The 21512-nt window shown below is 35.9% G+C and overlaps 1 protein-coding gene across 1 annotated transcript; it reads right to left on the bottom strand.

The window, feature by feature from the left end:
- Window positions 1–13782: 13782 nt before the first annotated feature.
- LOC149797582 (uncharacterized) lies at window positions 13783–16230 on the bottom strand. The gene has a single exon (XM_089960434.1). The coding sequence runs from the start codon at window positions 15970–15972 to the stop codon at window positions 14548–14550; it is 1425 nt and encodes a 474-aa protein (XP_089816560.1). The 5' UTR covers window positions 15973–16230; the 3' UTR covers window positions 13783–14547.
- Between the last annotated feature and the right edge of the window lie 5282 nt (window positions 16231–21512).

Raw genomic sequence — 21512 nt, 5'->3', positions numbered from 1 at the left:
ACAATATATAATTGACGGCAGCAAAGGCAGCACTTTTATACTAAATTTGCGTGGACGACCAGTAAATAATAATAAATGACATGATCATCCGACCTTTGCTCAGAAATAGAAACAATTAATCAGCCACTGTACAGCATAAAGGTTGTTATTTTGTTTACCTGTCTCAAGTCATTAATTTTAAATAATGAGTCTGTAGTGTTTATTGTGATGAAATAAAAGAGGTCAGGTATGTAGCTGTTGTTATTGGCTTAACATAACTATATTATATACAATATTTTAGGCTTCTGTCCAGAAAATAACGTTTTAATCTTTATTAGTCAGCCTTGTTATTGATGCAATCATCGTCTTTGGCGTCCTTCCACCTGTACCAACGTCATCGATGTCGTCATGATATTCTTCTTTTTGTTGTTGAAAAGAACTAACACGTAGACGAAGGAATGTTAAAATAACAAGATTCACACGCAATCAGTTGTATATGCCATAACTGGCGGTAATCGATGATATGTGAGAGTGCAACGGACCTATTAGAAAGAAGACTATTCAATACAGACACTATAACACATTATGCAACTAATTTATCATACGCCTAGTATGAACCCCATATGCAAACAAGTTCTTGTGTCGGGAAAGCGGGAAAGACTACGTATGAATGTTATTGGACGTCGGATAACGCAGAAACATATTTCTGGATAAAAATGCAAAGTCGACTATCTGCCCACGATTGTCACTGATAAAAATACTGAAGTAGGAAAGGGACGAGGATTTATTAAAGTTTGTATCAAGGGTCCATCTATATTGAAAAAGTGCTCCTGACACAGATGAGGTTCGTGTTGATACCTTAGTGTTCAAAGGCTTGTTCCTCATCGTCATTAAAACCACTGTTTAAAGATTTAGCAAATAACAAATAAGTGCTTGTAATGTCCGGCATCTTGACATTTGGGGCGTTTCCTAGGTCAAGTTGCTTCAATATGCCTGTTCTCCAAGCTGCAGGACTGTTTGTCCTGGAAACAGTTGTAGTTTTTATCCATAGTCCTGCCTCATATCCCTCAGTATGTGAGCGAATTTGCATGTCTGTCAAGGCTTTGCTAGTATTTAATCCTAAAATAGGCGACAGAAGTAAATTCCAGCATGCCGATGTTGGAACCAGATGAAAAATACTTTATCAAAGCACGTTGAGTCAGGCTAGACTATCACGTTGAACTACATTCAAAACCTTAGATTTACCTCAGAATATACAAATATTAAACAATGGATGTTTTTTTTTTTAGTTTTTTTTTTTTTTTTGTAATTATATCCCTACCCAGAAATCGCTGATCACAGACGAGGGCTGCTTGAAACTAATAATGTCACTGTAATTAATCCTGAACCGATTAAACCTAAAGAAAACCAAGAATATGTCGTTTCTGTATATACTTGGTGTCATATAAACGGATGTTTTCGAGGAGAATATATTCATTGGGTGCTGCTATGGGTTTAACGACATATTTTAGCACACTAAATGCTATAAATGGCACCCAAGAAAACACCGTAGTGACTGCAGCGTTTTTGATTGATACCCAAACTGTTTGTTTTTTGACTTGATTGCATGAAAAAATCGAATAGCAAATATCAAAAGGCTTTGCTCTTATCCGTATTTTCTTTCTTTGCGGAGTTTAGAAGGAATTATCTGATTTCAAAAAATGAAAGAAGAAATTAGAAAATCATCATTTTGTTTATAGGCGTTAGTTACAAATTTATTTACAAGTTTTATTTACTACTCCAAGAACAATGAATAGAAAGAATTCAAGCGAAGCAGTCACAATTAGGTTTTCTTAAAATAGCAACACTATCTCGTGTAGACCGATGTGTATTCTGTTAGAATCGATTTAGATTTAGTAAGTCACACATCTGGCAAGGTTGTAATATATCATTGTTCCCATAAATGACAATGAATATATTTACTAACACATTATTAAGCAGTTTGTAATACTGATTCCTGATCTCCATATGTTTTGCCTTAAGTCTTATATTTTGGAAATAGCAGTAGTTTCGGCGACACGTTACAAATTAACATAATAACAGTTACAAATAGACATAGGTGATTTAGTATTTATACGATCATTATGTCCGCCATCTTGGATTTGGATGAAGGAATTTTCAAAATACCATAAAACAACGTCATGGACCAATCCAGAGAACGAATAAAACAACGTCACGGACCAGTCCAGAGAACGAATAAAACAACGTCATGGACCAGTCCAGAGAACGAATTCATCAGATAGTTGTTCACCTTAATTCATATGGGTTGTTTTTTTGTTTTTTTTTACACTACAAGGATTTAGCGATTCATGACGGCTTGAAATTTTTTGACCGATGCCATCCTATTCTTTTCAAAATGTACAGCTGCCTTAAGACGAAACTGAGAAATTAAAAGTATCTTTTTTAATAAGTGCAATTTCCGTAGCCAAGGTCCTGGAACAATAAAAATTCTCATGGTTTTTAATCCGGATAATGCAATGTTCTTCATCAAGAAATCTCTCTAAGTCAATAAACTTATATTTCCGTTGAGCACCAGTTTTTTGCAATTTTCTCAATCATAATTTCTTTTTTAAGTGTGCAGTCCAATAGAAACTGCTCATATTTACTGAAGACCTTTACAGTTTCTGACAGGATGGTTCTGCATTCAGTTTTCCTTTCCGTACAAATGGTATGACACAGGCACCACGAAATGTATTAGATCATTTGACTTGGCAAACTGTATGACGTCATATATTATATCACTCAATATGTTTCATGGCTTTTAAATTCTGCAGTAGGCCTCAGATTTCGACTTCTTTGATAAATATCATTTTGGTTTATAAATGTTGTGCCAATTCTTGCCATTTTGAACTCGTTAATATTTTCAAAGAAATTGAGCTCTTTGGATCATATGATGACGTTCTTTGTGTGATGTAGTATAGTAACTGATCGACTAAAAAACTTACCAAGGTTTACACAATGGCTATCAAATATCCATCTACATTGCCTCGTGCATTCTATTAGGACTGTATGACCTGCAATGCCCCCCCCCCCATTATATATATATATATATATATATATATATATATATATATATATATATATATATATATATTGCAACAACTCAGGATGGTAATGCTCCCACCATACTCATCGAGGATATAAACCATGGCTAACTGTTTTCCATAGGTGAAGGGTAAATGAATGTAACCTGCTTCAAAATGGACTAACCATTCAGTCAAGAGCAGTTTGCCAGAGGATAATAATGTTCCACATATGTATTTTTTCCGTAGTCGGTTCATGAACCCAAAATGTGCGGGTTTCCCCCCCCCCCCCATATTACATGATAACTGACGTAGTAGTCCTAGCGTTCGTCGTCTGGCCATCATTTAGAGCACATTCTTGAAAATGTATCCCAGTTTTAGAAACAAAATTAGAAACCTTTTCGATGTCCATGAATGTTTTTTTCCACGACTCCAATCTTATGTCGTCTACAACTTTTACATGTACGTTTTGCATGCTAACCACCAACTCAAACTTAAATGAAAATACTACAAGATCGCTTTAGTAATATCCTTCGCAGCATTCATTTTCCTTGCGAAACGGACGTTGTTGCGAACTGTGCTACATTAAATGTTGATTCTGATTCGTAGTTAAATTGATTCAATTGGCAAATACTGCTAAAACGTTGTACATTGTTGACTATAGTATTATTACAATGACACATAAATCATTACTTTTTGCATTAGAACCTATGTCCACTATTTGTTTAATATTTATTTACCATCATAAGTGTTTACGACCAGCGCGATATATGAAAGCATGACGTACATTTAAATCAATATAATTAAAACAATTATCTTTTATCTGCCTGTGCGTAGATTCCCTGCACCTTTGTGTAGCTTGTGGATCTATCTCACTTAGTTGAATATGAACTTGATGCAGATAAACAAAAGAGATCAAAATTGAAGAAAAATCATTCTGGATGTTTTTGCTTCTGCATACTTTTAGGGCGAAAAGACCCTCTTAAAAACAGTAACGATAATAATAATAATAATAATATTAATGATAGCAAGCACTGGCGTATTTGATATTTGGTCTATTGCAAAGGAAGGAAAAATAAAATGATTTTTTTAAGCCTGCTTTGCTATTTATGCAGGCATGATTTTTATTTTAATGGGCAACATGTGCTAGGGATTGGTGGTGGTGCTTTTCTTTTTGTTCGAACACATAACTCAAGTCTTAGATTTTAGGAAACCATGTGAAGAAATGTGTCAAAATTATATATATATGTATTGTTTTTTATAGTAAATTCATAGTTTTTAAAAGTTTGTACTGTACGCTGACAAAAAATGAAATCTGCCAAACTTCGTGTCTGTTTTCAAATAGATTCAAGAGGCATTTCCATCAACAATTTGTGGATGTCTTTACTAGTTTCATCGATTGCTAGCTTAAGTTCCACGTTTTGTCTTAGAATTGTTTTGTGATTGTAACGTTGTGTAAAGTATGGAGCGATCATTAATAGTAATCAGTACGTACTGGTATCTGTATCAATTGCATCAGAGTCAATCCTGTGAATTGTTTTTAATTAGAGTCATCGGTCTGACTGCCATTACTACATAATGTTTATGCTTCCACTAGAACATGTTTTTTAAAGTTAACTTTCCTTGTGATCATATTTTGACACCAAGTGCGAAGGGCATTAGATAAAATCACTAAAAACAAAAACAATAAAAACGTCTTGATCTTGTTATATCCTGCGACAGTCAGCCATTCCTAAACCCGAGACAGTATATACCTGCCAAATATTTGCACAGAAATGTCAACAGTAGTGTTATAGGCTGGGGTTTTGACGTCATGCTAGCTGTACATTATTCCTATCAATTCATTTTAGACCAGCGCGGCGGCTCGTATGCATTTGAAAAGAGCTTATATTTCTGGGTGGCGTGTTTAACATAATGGTTGATTTGCTAAACTAACAGAATCAGCCTTATCTCGTTTAATCAGTCGAATAATTTTTGCAAATTGTAATCTGTACCGTATTAAATATATGAATCAAGACGATCTGTTGATAAATCAGGTGATACCCAGTTTATATATATCTAGATGCCTTCCTTATATACAGATGTAATTTGAAAATGACTGAAAGCTTACATATATGTCATCCTAAATTCTCAAAACCCTTCCTAAAATCACCAAACCTCTCTTCTTAACGATAGCGGACAGATATATGTCTTTTCACATGTATATTAAGAAAATGAGTTTGTGTCAATCATTTGTCTGTGATGCCTAACATACTTATTACCAATGAAAAAAGTACGACTGTTCTTTCATATATTGATTGCTTTTTCCTTCGAACTTGGCATTCCATTCCTTGGATTAATAAATAGTATTCGATCACTTGGGTCTTTGACGTGGTATGAAGGACACAAGCCATTAAATGCCTTTCTGTTTCCTACACCTTACTTGCATACTATAGCTAGTATATCTTTTTAACAGAGTTATATTGATTTCTAAAAGAACAAAAGTGAAAGTCCTTATGGTACTAGAATTTTCTTTTTTTTAATTACGCATCATAAACGAACTTAACTTTTTATTTAGCCCTTAAGATCGTTGATGTTAGCTCCAGTTTAAAACCTCACAATATGCATGCAGCGGCACATGAATCTTTTGTGTGTAAAAGTGAACAGCTGAATCAGTGATCTTCGTTGTATTTTAATGATCTTGCTTATAGAACACAAAGGTCAATGACCGTGTTGCATTATTATATGATTACACATAAACACGATAAATGAAGCTGGGGTCGAATTGTCTTGGGGTTGGGTTGTCGTTGGGTCGAAATGCCGTGGCCGAATTGTCTTTGGGGTTGAAATGTCGTGGGGTTGAAATGTATGAGAGCCAAAGAGGGAATGATACATCATCGAGGTCCTAGGGTCGTAGCAACAGTCACATTTTGCATGACTTACAGAGAATCAATGGCGTACAAAGGGTAAATGGCGCTAGGGGTGCCCCAAAACCTCTAGCGACCGTGGTTTTTGAGTCCCAAGACCTCTGGCGCCCGGGGAAGCCACTCCGTCCCCTTTCCCCGTTAGTACGCTAATGTCAATAATCATGCGAAATGTCCTTCTAATATGAATATTTTTTATTTTTTATTCTTAAGAAGAAAATAAATTCACCAAGTATTATTCATAGTGAAAAGAGTTACAAACACATGCTAACCCACACAGCTTTTGTTGTAAAGTCCGGACAAAGTACATAATTACGTTTGTTGCATCTTAGATAACTTTCAGTATCTCCAACTACCAATATACTGAATAAAAATATGATAAATCTTAACAACATAAACAGTGAGTATTTTAATAATAACAACATTTTCTGGAGATGCTAATAGTCAAGTACTAAGATAATGGTTTTGTATTTTTTTTTAATGTCCTAGCGTAACACCTTTTATCCCCATGAATTGTTCCTCACAACGCGCACAAGCCTAGGCTTAAATGAGGCGCGAATACATGATTTTCATCCATGCTTGGGTGTCAGCAATCTTTGAGGGCAGCCTCAAATATTGGAAATGTATCAGACACAATCTTTGAATATGAGTGCAACTTCCAGAGCAGCTATGTTCTTAGACCGATAAATATTTGCATGCAGACTTAATCATAGCTCTCTGTATAATTTGAAAATATAGTGTGGACTGATTTTTCAACAAAGATGTATTAAATTCTATTTTTCGCCTACCATCCTATTCTCGAAGGGAACATATACATAATCTAGACATATAGCATTTTGGCGTGCCGACTATTTTCTAAAAGAGAAGTCGGGCATTTATTTCCTTATGTATCAATCAGCCAAGTTAGAATTTGTTTATGCAAACGATACTAAAAATATTGTCTGGTGGAAGTGATAGCAACATTGGAGAGAAATAAACATTATTGTTCAAATACTGTGCTTGCTTACCATGTACAAAAGAACCATGTATGGATATTTATATAACAAAGTATGGAATAGCAATTCAAAATGGTGTTGCTTTCACGTGGGCTTATTATGGCGATGGCTGTGCACCCAAGTTTTATTTTTTTTTTTGCCAGTCTCTTTTTTCAAGTTCGAGTTCTCTCACTTATTTGCTAACTGTACTCGGTTGCTCAGTCAGAAGAGTCCTATACTGCTGACCTGAATATTGCAGGTTCCATTGACACTTGCAGAATATATTTCTTCTTAATAATGGAAGAAACGTCTAGTTTGGATTGGTTGTATATAGAAAAGGTAAGTCAATCTGGCGATGCAAGGTCGATGGCAGATACACCTTTTTGAGATGGTCTTTGGTTTGGAGAACCTCTTGGCCTTCTAATTTTTCGTTAGGCACGGTTGGAGCTCATATGAAGTTGCAGTCAAACCGTCATAATTTCTACTGGCAGGATATGTTAGTAGCTGACCATAAGTACTTCATGTGTAACAACATACAATTGGTAGCATTTATTTAATAATAAAGATATCGATTTACATGCAGATCTTGAGTGGATATGTTTTCTTTTATAAATAAGCAATTACTGAAACTGTATACCTATATATATATATATATATATATATATATATATATATATATATATATATATATATATATATATATATATATATATATATTGTTACGACTCAACATCTTACATTCAGTGACAGAAAGAAGTGAAACCAACACGTTTTCTATAATTCAGCAAACAATTGTTTTTCTGGAATGCGAAGTGAATAAACAACAAAGTATCTTGAATTAAATCTCTAATAATCCTAAATCCGAAGTCTAAGAGTGTATAATGTACCGAACAAACTCTACCACTTGCAATTGTCCTGATGTATCATAATGATATATTCCAGAATGCTTTTGAATGAGTGTACAATAATTCCAACGTGGTGTTTTCTCTAAAAGGTCGAATAAAACATTGTAAGTCTAATGCATAAATGACAGAAACGATTCGTCTCAAATCATATATGAACACAACAGTAAATGATTCCACATACCAAAATGAAAACAGGAATGAAACCTTTGCTGAGAAAATATATAACCTATATATATTATTTATCTTGACCTAAGATACAATGTTTTTTCCATGGCAATAACCAAGGTCTTGAAGTCAAATCAAAGTAACCCTACTCTAAGAATGACAAAATGAAAAAAATGTTCACAGATTGATGATCATAGTGGTTTGAGTGTGTTTAATGCTGGCATCATGTTATCAAACCAATAGATGCTTATAACGTTATAGAAAAGATCAGGTCACTAATTTGCTTAAACGCATCATACATAATTGTCACAGAAGCTCAAAAGATGCTATATGAGTTTTCTAACATTTATTCAAAGAGCTTGATAAATTAATTGCATACGATAAAACCGTGAAAAGTCATTACTCTATTTTGTGCATATAAACTTCAAACTGTTGACACTTTGTGATGACGATTTTTATGTATATTTAATTTGCATTGTTTGATTTGTTTTTTCTTTTAGTTCTTTTTCTATTTCATTATTATCAGCGGATAATTGTATTTTTGACTTGACCTTGTCCAAAATCAGTTTCATTTTCTACCTGACCTGAATCACTGAATTTTTAATTCTGCAAACAACTAATGCATAACTATTTTTTATATCTATGAGTATGGGTTTACTATTACGATTATTATCTTTATCCCCGTTAAGGATATTTTGTTTACTATGTTTTTCTTAAAGAAAAATACTCAGTTTGTCCAAAAGATATTCCCGAAAAATAAGCAAATTTTGCGTACAGGTCCCGGAGGGTCTGTAAACCATAACGCCCCAGACACTATCTTGAGTACCTCATCATTTTATACTGTGATATTAGTCTCCCATAATTATATTTTACTTGGCTTTTCACCAACTGTGCTATCACATGATATGATATTGATTACTCAGCGTCGCCTGTGTTTCTTAAATGTCATAATCATACTTTGGCACATACTGGTTTTACCCTAGTGGACCAGGACGAGACGTGGTGCATATCTGCGGGTAGACCATAACAATACGTTAGGGATCGACCATATATATAAATATAATGACAGTTATAAGTGGAAATGTGATATCGTGCTTGTTAGAAAAACCGTTTACATAACATATTACGGCAATGGAATTGGCGATGCTGTCCAGAAACTGTTTGCAGAAGGGCCAAAGGTGTTCGCGGCCATGTCATCGCGGATCAGTTAAACAATCCATTAAGCAGTTACACTTCCATCAAGAGCAACAATGTGTGTTCAGATTAACATAACTGACTGAGGAATTGCAACTCTAGCACTGGGGAGCGGATTACAGCTGTCTCGTAAAAGGCATTAAACAAAACCAAACATTTACAACGGCAACTTTGAAGATACACCCAATCCAGCAAGGAATATAAATACACCTTAAATGGCAGATCACAGCACCAAAGCTTTTCACTACTATTCATATCCGGCTAGGGACATCAGGCCATTAAAAAAGACTAACAAGTGCAGGACAATGATTGGTATTTTCTCCCCTGTGACGCATTCTTATAAACTGAGAAAACATTGAGATAGGGCGATGATAACGATTAAAGTACCTATGCCAGGTTTGGATTTGTTAACAATGTTTTCATGGGGTTGTTTGATAAGGTTTACATTACCAAGACGATTTTAGAACTCGCCAGATACAGCGATGATCATTCGAAATCTGCTGACCAGTCCATGATTTTTATCAGGACATATCCGATCATGCAGATCACAAACCGGTTCTATTTTGAAACGCCAGAAACGCAACAGGAGATGTGTAAACGAATGAAATAATTATCGCCAACAACAATTTCATCTTTGGGCTTTTACAGCGTCGACAATTTCATGGAAGTTCATTAATGTTTTAGTGTGCAATGCATCTCAGTCACATGTATGGGTTTTACTCAATGAATATTCGCAAGGTTCTTTTCAGAGCCAAAGGAAAGGTCATGTTGACCTGTACGGGATCCAGCAATGACGCAGCATTATGATATGGAGGTGCTACTGGTGGTAAATGTGAGTTTCAACATTAGCTATGTAGATACCTGTGCTTATCCCTTCATAGACCACATAATGACGTTTGATGTCGTTAATCTGTCTAGAATCTCGTCAAAGCTATCGTTTGTCGTGTAAACCACGAACACGACACGAAGCGCTGTTTATGGAAAGTTTACCTGGTTAATAAGTACCCAACATAGCATCAATGCATAAAAACACCTGTGTGGTGTTTCAAGATACAGCTCAGAGTGGCGATCAAGCCCTTAGTATTTGACAATCTACGAGTGTCTAAAGTTTCTCTGCGGTTGAATGGTCACATAAGAAGCTTTACCTAACTTGGCAGACAATCAAACTTGTACATACGCCGGCATCAAAACAGCATGACTTTCGTACGTTGAACCCAATTTATTACTTTTCACTGGAATAACAGGATTTGGTTAGGCAGTCCGTGTTCGACATACACTTTCGTGTTCCTGTTACAGATCTGTGTGCTTCCCGGCAATACCCAATTACATATGCATTGTTGTGATCCCCTAAGATACGTTTATGTTGTAAGAAGACGCAGGTGACAAATGAGTGTAATAACATATTCAGTAAGGTTGTTCTTAGTCCAAAACAGCTTCCGAAAATAAAAAGCGCAATATGTAACGATTTCGGGGTCACATTGGAACTTTCCCCTACTAAACTAACTAGAATTATCCCTGTGTGCCGTGTGGTTGACACAAACACAACTTAATCAGCTTGATGCGGCCAAACGATGACATTAAAGTTGTCAAAGAAAGAGATGGTACAAATTGGCGTTAGCAAAAGTAGCTGCGTTAGGTGCCATCAGATCTACATACAGGATGGCTCTAATAAACGCGGTCGGTGGAAATTGTCTTTGAATACCCGGAACAATTCGCAGAATACCCTCAGGCAGAGATTTTAGGATGCACTGCGTAAGTCACAAAAGTCATCGTGTACATGGACCAATTTAATTTGTGGCAAAGACAGTCCAACATTTATGTGGTGTATTGCTTCATCTCGATGATCCCGGGCACATGGAAAATAGGCTTCGTTAACCTTTATTCATCTTCTGGACCTGGGATTAATTGGGTAGCATATGTGGTAATACCTCGAGAGATTTAATTATTTGACTCAGGCGGGCTTGCATCACCACACGAAATTGTTGATTACAGTAGACCTTCGATTATCCGTCACCCTATTAACCGTCATTCTGTGTTAACCGTCAGGGCATTGTACGTCAAAATATTTTTAATGTACATATTCTACTATCCGTTTAGTTCTACTGTATTTAACTCGATGCCGTGGGCACGAACCAATTTCTTATTCGACCCTGCCAAATGCAAACTCGGCTGTACGTGCCAATATGTGAACATTTAGTCTGTTTAAAAGTTGCTTGCACTCGAGCGTTCACCGACATTTCGCGCGTTTGTTGATTTTACCTTATCACAAAGAATGTTTGTGTGATTTAGATTTTTAACGTAGCTTCAACAATTTTTCAGTCATATCGGAACGATGTCTGCAGTGTGACAGTTTATATTGATGCCTAGCACTGGGGCATCATGCCGCAGACATGTTGCATGATGTCCCACCCAGCCGCATTACCATGACACCAGGCCAACCAGTCCTAACACTAACCTCTTAATGCTGAGCGCCTAGCCAGGCAGCTGTTAGTACAAATGTTTTAAGTCTTTGATATGACTCGTCCGGGGTTATCACAAAAAAGTACACTTGATAGTATACGAAATGCATATTAATATTTACTGATGTTACTCAGACCGATGCATCGCTGATGTTAATCTGAGAAGGTTTGCCAAGAAAGAGGTATTAACAGCTTTTACCAGCCGGATTGATGTTGACGTCAATTCAAGCGCGCATGTGATTTTTGAAGATCAAACTGGAAGGCTTTGAGCATTAAACGTGGACATTCAAGGTGTTGTTTTGAAACTACGAAGCACCATTGCACAGAAAAAAATCCGTTATCTATGAAATCTAGCTTATCAGATACTTTGAAGTATCGGTTGCGTTTGTCAAAGATTACGTTGATACCGCTAATACATTGATGAAACATTAGATGTAAAGATTGCAGAGGCGCTCTCGACACCACACGTAGCAACTTCTTTTATTTACAACATGCTTAGGACTGTTTACTAACGAAGGAGTGACAAAACTTTGAGGCATACCAGAGGTTCAAATTGTCTTGAAAGACCTAGATGGGTTTTGATAAAACTAAAGCTCATATCTTAACAGAGCGTGAGTCCTGATCTTATTTATTTATCACATCCGACTATTTCAGTGGGTGGAAATAATTGGCAGCATTGATAGACAATCTATCTGGTACAAAAGTAACGAAAGCTCGTGCTTGCAGGTGGTGCTGCTAAAGTAATTTCATTACGGCTGCATTCACAAATACCTGTTTGTTCGGAACTTCTCGCAGCGGCACAAACAACTATAATACAATCAGTAATCGATGGCTTTGGAGGATAAAATAATTAGCAAGATGACGTTTGAGAAAATGGCGAAAATGGAAAACCACCGACGAGTTAGTAACCGAAACAGGTGATTGATTTACAGACAGCTAAAGTCGAGTTACTGTTTGCATTTCGACAAAAATTGTAATTGTGGTAATTGCATTTCCAAAAAAATAGAAATCATATTTTTACATTTAGTACTTGTTACATCCCTTTTACGCTAGCCGATTTACTACACAAAATCGTTCATGCAAGAATTAGAATGCAATTGTGCTGCCTAAATTGTAGCCATGTCAAATACATTCGTATGTGAAGAGAGGCCAATAATTGTAAAGTGGTTAATTATAGTAGTCATTGACTTAATCAGTTAGAGAGCTTTAAAATGACCATTGTGATAACAATACAATTATATATGCATAAATTCTCAGAACTACCAAGGTACTATCAATTAGCACGACTCATAAGAAATGGAAGCACACATTTTTTTAATTTTTTTTGTATACTGCAAAGATGGTCAACTTAAATATGTTATTCACGTCAAAGTCTATGAGTCGCATTTAACTACACTATATTATGGAATAAACATTTTTTTAGTAATATTTAAGCACTTTTTATGGTCAGAATCAAAGGTTTGTTTTAGAATTGTTTCATGTTACCTCGTACCTTGTTTTGATGGTTGTTCCAATAGTTACAGGCATGGTTCATTTTATGTCCTAAAACGCACTGCGCGTCTTCTAAGAATGTGGTAGGATTCTTTAGGGTGAAAAATAGTTAACATCCAGTAAACTTTATTGAAAGTCTCAAATGGTTACATTTTCAAGATAAAGAAAATAAATACAAGTATCAGTCCTCATATACAACGTTTAACTATTTTAAACCAGATTATTTGAATATGCTTACTCCAGTATCAGAAGTTCAAAGTCGAATCCCACGCTCTTGTATTAAAATCAACCAAGTATGAAATATTTCAACATTTCAACATTCAGTGGTGTTTATATATGTAATACCCTAACAAATGTTAATAAATCATGTTCAACCGTTGCTGCTTTAAACACAATTGTAAAAATAAATTTTCTTTCCCCAAATAGAATTTAATAATTTTGTAGGAATATGCCGTATTTTAATGCAAAAGCCTTTGACAATGATATTTTATTTCGGCTAAAGGGTCATTATGAATAAATTGGTATTATCATTTATATTATTATTATTATTATTATTATTATTATTATTATTATTATTAGTTAGGAGTGCAAATGCATCAGTGCATTTTAACATAATACGGAAAAATGAAGAACAGCGATGAAGACGAAAGTTCAGAAATTCCCTTGCATGATTTTTATTGATCTCAAAGGTCGATTACCATTACCGGAGAACGGCAATTGTTAAATAAACAAAAGTATAACATTTCTTGATCTACATCATTTAAATCGGCAAATAAACCTTCAAAATCTTAATAGGCATACTTTGTTGTTTCATTACCACATTTTCCTCTTATTTATGTCCAAATATCATAAGATACAAGGTTAAAAAATTATCAAACTTTTAAAGCCACTATGCCAATGAGAGTGATATCTAAACAACAGCAGTATATATTCAAGAATGTCAACACAGGAAACGCGTCTAGGACTCGAAATCAGAAGAAAAGAATAATATTGTTGAGTGACGCTTAACATTAGTAAATAGAGAAACAGAGAGAGAGAGAGGAGAAAGCAGTCTATTGAACATATAGAGGCAATTTTCTGGGTTTTTTAAGGGTACCATATAATTGATTATGTAATCCAAGAAGTCGTGAGCTGAAATGTCTGATATCTGAGCTAGGTATTGCACATAGCGGTGGACGAGAGAAAGTCTAAGAATAGCCAAGAAGCGATATTGTTAAAGGTGCCACCTAGCACGGTTTGCTAGTTTTATTTGAGTTCTGGCACTGTTCTTTCCCCTAATTTGTTTTCTGAACGTCATGACCAGTAAACGCCCATCATCAGCAGCAGCAACACCAGCAGATACTTCAAACTGTAAATTTCGCAAAATACCAGATGGAACATACACACTGAATGCTTAAAATCCGATGAAGCTCTGATCAGAGAATGGAACAGAATCTCGTCTGATTCGTCTTCATCAAGTCAGAGGTGATAGATGCGTCAGAAACCTTCCTTCTGTTGTGATATGCGTTCACTGCATGGTCAAGCATTGGGTCCTCAAGAGTGAAAACACTCACAAGGTCCGTATCGTCGCTCAGTAAAAGTGAAATGTTATCGTCGTAGCATTTCACACATATTACATGTGGCTTGTTAACTCCGTCTTTGACTGAAACGATGGATTTCATGCACTGTCCCTCGTGATTTACGATATCCACTGTAATCTGATCTTGTCGTGCCATGAGAAGATAGTCGCGACAAACGGCAAGTCCTCGGGCGTCCTTGATTTCCCTCTCCCAGACAATGGTTCCATCCGTTTTAAGACATTTGGCACACTTACTTTCTATATCGGATACATAAAAATAACTCTTGCTACTGTTATATGTTACATAATATGGTATTTTTAGAGAGAACTTTCCACTTTGAATTTGGATCGTGCGTAATCCTCCATTTTCGTCGATAATTTTCAGGTTTGGCACCGACCCTGTACATCCCACTACTATTGTATCGTTCATTAGACACAGTCCATAGCACATGTCTTCCGTTTCAATGTCTCCAGTCTCAATAAATTTGTGTTCCTGTAAATTATAAAAACGCATCATTTTTTCACAAGGACAAGTCAGGGCAACTAAAAAGTTACCAAGGTTTACAATATCATATGCGTCCATCGATATGGCTGTTATAAAATGATAATACGTATCAAACAGTTTCAGCTTCTTGTTACCTTGATCAACAATGACTATGCAACCGTCATCCAAGAAGCACGCGCCAGTCACAAGACATCTTACCTCATCGTACAAGTCATCGCTAGGCGTCACTGGATTGTCTCCTCCGCTGCTGATTTTAGGGTTTTTATGTCTGACATTAAATATGACATTTAATTCCGAGCTTAGCAGAGGGTCCCTCTTAAAGGCTTCGATGTGATCCAGATAAACGATTTTATGGCCCTCTGAACCCTTTAATAACCAGTGCATGTTACCACAGTTGTCGCAGAAAAAAATATCACATTTTCTACAGTGCCTGCTCGCTAGGACATCAATAAATTTACGCATGCAGGGTTCACAAAATTTCACTCGCTTGTCCCTCCCATCTAAGTTCATCTTCTGTAACTTGCTCATTAATTCGTAGTTTGTAGGCATCTTATCCGCCCACTCTACCAAAGGCCTGTTTGAATCTTTCACTCTTATTAACTTCTTACATGAAGGACAGTCAAACCCCTGATCCTGGGCATTATTCAAAATATAGTTCTGCAAACAGTCTCGGCAGGCCATATGTTTGCAAGGAAGTTCCTTCGGTTCCTGCAGGCATTGTTCACAAATGGCACAGACAAAAAAGTTATCAATTGTCCTTTCCTCTTCAGATGCCATTCCGAAAGTGTCAAGTTAATGTTTGTAATCTATTTATGTATCTCTACCGAGCTGAATTAATTACTCTGCCTCATTGTCCATATAGCGGTAAACTCCTATTCCACACTCTTAACCTATATCCTAGCGTTTTCACCTGAACATCAGTGATTTGTACACCATATGCTCGAAAACTGAAAAGAGATGTACATCGCTATTTCATATTGACACGTTTAAAAATTTTATTCACTTCACGACTCTGGTAGGTACCAAACCACGCATGCGCAAGATCGGCATGGTTAACTGTATTTGTTTGCTGCGGTAGTATACAAAAAGCCTTTCAGGTAATGCAAACGTTAAATTGTAGGTGGCTAGATGCTTTGCTATAAATTTAAATTACGAGAAGATATCTCTTACAGTACAACAGATCAACCGTAACTGATAGTGGACAAAAGCCTATAGAAGTAATTCAATTAGTCAATCAGCTATGCTCCGCCCACTCGTAGTAATGCGTATACACCTGTAGTAGTCTGGTATAAAAGGCAGGCAGGTGATATATATGGCTACCGCGAACCAGTCGCATGCTAAGAGTAAATGGTGCCCGGGCGACGATGAATGCTCAAATGGGGTTTGGCGCCCCAAGACCTCTGGTGCCTGTGGCAAACCGTCCCGTTCTCACCACCACCACCACCACCCCTTCGTTTGTACGCTGCTGCTAAGAACAAAGAATGCGTGGCAAATTTCGAATGTGATCAGTTGAAAAAGGTAATATTGATTCATACACATAACATTCCTTCAATAATGAAATGTTTTACCTAGCACTTGAAAAATATCACTGATATTGTTTAAACTCTCTCTCTCTCTCTCTCACACACACACACACACACACACACACACACAGAGTCATGAGACATATACCTCAGCTATAATGCATCGAATAAGAATAGGTTACATTGTGTGCAAGACAAATCAGCAAGTATCCGTATAGCTCGCTGTATACCGGCCACGTTGCCTTATCTACACACTACCTGTCTTATAGTGTACACAAATACCATGCATTAAGTCAGTTCTCTCTCTTCTCTCTCGCACACACACACACACACACACACACACACACACACACAGATATATATATATATATATATATATATATATATATATATATATATATATATATATACACACACACACACACACACATACCATGCATTAAATCAGTTCTCTCTTCTCTCTCGCACGCATACACACACACACACACACACACACAGACACATATATATATATATATATATATATATATATATATATATATATATATATATATATATATATATATATATATATAATGTACCAGCAATTTTTTGATTTCCCTATTTTAACATTGAATATTTTTTACAAGACACATATATTTCAAAACAAAATCAGCAAGTTATTATTTCTCATTGTTCATCAGAAGTTATCCAACCATGCACTTGCCTAATTTTTGAAGGGCAGAAAATTCATATTTTTCTTTAGTTAAAGAGCTCGACTGAACATGGCCCAACATGGAAATGAAATGGAGAAGACCCACCGAATAATCCGTGTTACACTCCGTATTATGTACATGTAGAATATAACAATGTGTTTGGTCATAATACATTCTGTTAATGCATGATCATTGAGTTATCCGTAAAACTAGACAACTGTATGTTCTGACCAATCATTTTTAAAACAGCCATTAGTTCTAGCCTGGTATTTTTAGGTCATAATCAGCATTGTCTACGATCTTTATTCGGAATTAACAATGTCAAGATAAGATTTCCCGTACCAGACTGGGCTAGTCGAACCCCCACCCCCACCCCCAAAGAAAGAGCGTGCGAACATCTCGATTTCATTGAGAGCATAGCATCTATGTCTGCATGTCAACGAATTAATCATGTCACCCGTGATTGTCGTTTCAGGGTTCTTTTTGTAATATAATGTGCCTTGTATATCTAAATCTGTTATATTGACGTTGAAGGTCATTATTTTCATGTAAAACAATGTAGGTATGTATGTATGTATGTATGTATGTATGATCCCATTTTCTGTTCTCTTGGCTTATGCGACATCTCTGTTGCTCTTCCGTTCGCACTTTCCATATTATATCGTTATAATCTTCACACATTTTACTGTACATGAGTTACCAACAAATAACCCAACTAATTATTAATTGTTTTAACGCATCCTTACTACAAGGGATGTAATCATATCATTACTTAGTAAACGTCAACACGAGAATTACCCCCCTTGAAATGAAACTATGCAGAATTTCAGCTTGTGCTAACGACATTAGAAAGAACTTGAACACAAACAATCAAACGGAAACTATTTTTAAATCGAAGGTAATGAAAATAAAAGTTTGGAATTATGATTAAACATTATATGACAAATGCTAAATAATTCAGAAGAATATGCTGTAGAGGCTATTGTGTAACACGTGTGTGTGTGTAATTTGGATTTTTAACGTAACTTTAATTTTTTTACAGTCATATCGCTACGATGACTGCAGTTTAGCAGTTTATAGTGATGTCTAGCACTGGGGCATCATGCTACAGACGTGTATGCAGCATGATGCCCCGCCCAGTCACATTATCCTGATACCAGACTGACCAATTCTTTAGTCACATTATCCTGATATCAGGTTGACCAATTCTAACACTAACCTCTTAATGCTGATTTTATAGCGAGGCACCTGTCAGTACCATTTCTTTAAGTCTTTGATATGACTCGGCCGGGATTCGAACCCGCGATTTCCTGCATCCGAGGCGGACGCCCTTGCCAATAGACCAACCAAGCGGTTTAATACATGTAACAAGAAGCTAACAAAGAACCAACTGGGAAATAAAAGTTACTGTCTTATGATCAAACGGTCGTCTATGAAGAAATGTAAATAACATCAATTAAATAGTGTAGTATATAAAGACTATGTACAGGGCTCGTATGAACTGAACCCGTAATGTTGTACAGGCAATTTTGAAACATACATGATTCAGGTCTACGAAATTGTGAATTGTTGATCAAATGACACTGGCAGATATTATACTCATTAATCTCTAATGAATTTTTTTGAGGAAACATATTAGTTTGGATTGTGTAAATGAAGTGTAGATTTCATGATAATGATAAATGTTTGCGTCTTTCAAGATATAAGCATAAGCAATGTACATTTTCAATATATTGTAATTAAACGTAATACCGTAGTTAACGTAGCACTGGGTATATATCACTGCTGTTCAATACTCCAAACAGCACACTAGAAATATATTATTCCGAGATGCCAGCTTGCTGTTTATAATTTTAATTGCTGTGTGATACTTTAGAAATAACGAGGAGAGTAAATATGATTTGGCAGGTACACTGTGCGGAGTAAATATGATTTGACAGTTATCATCTGTGTTATCAGATCGGCTGTTAAAGATACAAACATTAAACATTTAGGTCATAAATTAACTATGCTATTCTTTTTTTATATAAAAAAACGAACTTTGTATTGAGCTAACGTTTATTCAGTTTTATACAAGGAGTCAGTAAATCATTCGTCATACAATAGTTATTTTGATGTTAACGGGAATTTAAGGATTAATAACGGGAATTTAAGGATTAATAACGGGAATTTAAGGATTAATTTGATACATTATTTAGCACCCAGTTAAAGTAATTAAACAGTCTATACTTTTCTCCATTACAGCAAAAGTAGTAGGAAACTGTGATTTTGATGGATGATAAAAGAATGTAATCATGGCTTAGCAAATCAATAGCCGTTTGCACTTCCTTTGTTATATAATTTACTTGCAAACTGAAATATACCGGCTACAATGTCGGTATCCAATATATGTATATTTCTCAAACAATATTAAGTTTGATGGGGTCGATAGCTTTAGCGTCGTATTTCGTTTTCATCATCCAAGTTTGCCCTCAAGCTGAAGTGGCTAGATGGTGTGAGTTACGTTGCCCAGCTTGCATTACCGATTGAAATGGAGTAACTTTGAAGTGGGAAAATTGAAATATTATTCTCAAGTCGACGAGACCAGTCTTCTTGCGATTTAAGGATGACTGTCGAATTATGTTGTTGGACTTCGAGATAATGAAAAGATACATCATCCTGGATAATGATGCCCCCCCCCCCTCCGCCCATTGCTCACTGAAATAAATATTGGAGTAAAAGCAAATGGGCAATGATTGTTTAGACATCTTTAGACAGATAAAATGTACCGACAATCATCTTTAGACAGACAAAATGTACCGACAATCGTCTTTAGACAGACAAAAGGTACCGACAATCGTCTTTAGACAGACAAAATGTACCGACAATCATCTTTAGACAGACAAAATGTACCGACAAACATCTTTAGACAGACAAAATGTACCGACAATCATCTTTAGACAGACAAAATAAACAGACAAACAGTATTTGACGGGTAATGAGATTAATGTTGATGCTTCATTGATGAAATTTCTTAACGCCATTGTAAGCGTCGTTTCGAATGATGGCAGGATTAATAAATAAGGACCAAGTTGCTGAATATCGGACATCTTGATCGTGTTCTTTTTCCCGAAGCATGTATCTCTATAATTACTATGCCAGAGTCATCGTTTTCCAAGAGCCAGGTCTGATTGTCTTGGAATTGCTCTATTTGTTTTGACCACAATAAATACCTATATCACTATATCATTCAACGAGGACGGAAAATATGTGTGTTAATTTACATACCGTGAAAAGCACTGATAAATGTGAAACCTACAAAACACAAAAAATAAATTACAGCATAAAGGTGCGAGTCCAATATATTACGATTTGTTTTCTTCAAAAAAAAAAACGTTAAAATAGGCTGGAACATTATGTCTAACTAGATTCCAAGCCAGAGATATAAGGAAACCATATCTTAGGGCACAATAATTATTCTGCTTGCGTCTCTAGCCAGGATCTCTGAAGCTTGTCACAGATGTATGGAGCTGAAAAAGTCACTTTAGACAATGTTGATTTGAGTGTAACAATATAAAATTGAGTTATTGTATGTGTTTTGATTAGAAGCACAGATATTGAAGTTTCACTGAGAAAAGAAGAACGAGAAACGTGTAACGGTCAAAGCAGTTTTGTTTAGATTGGTAAAATTACAGGTTTTTGTGGGTTTTTCATATATAGTGTAGAAGATGAAGAAATATGAAAAGGCATTGCCCCCACCCCGACGCCAAGTGCATTCGCTTGTGGGGATTTGTAGTGGTGGTGTGTCCTGATCAAAAGTAAATATGTTCTATTATCCATTGTCATTGCTGTTGATTACAAATTCATTCCAATGGTTATTTCCTTCTCCAAAAACGATGCATGTATGTGAAAACCCATTGTGTCAGATGGAATTTATTGCTCAAACAGGTGGGGCCCTGGGTGGCCGAGTGGTTTAAGGCGGCTACTGATACCTCATATCTGTGAGTGTGTTTTCGACGGTGTTCTGATTGGTATGTATCTAACATGTATCAATTTAGGTTGGTATGTATCTAGTATGTATTAGTTTAGATTGGTATATATCTAGCTTGCGTCAGTTTAG

The sequence above is a fragment of the Sinohyriopsis cumingii genome, chromosome 6 (assembly GCF_028554795.1).
Source record: "Sinohyriopsis cumingii isolate HCF-2022 chromosome 6, ASM2855479v2, whole genome shotgun sequence".
In the NCBI taxonomy this organism is placed as follows: Eukaryota; Metazoa; Mollusca; class Bivalvia; order Unionida; family Unionidae; genus Sinohyriopsis; species Sinohyriopsis cumingii.
Note: the sequence above shows the minus strand (reverse complement) of the source record. Positions and strands in the feature narration are given on the sequence as shown.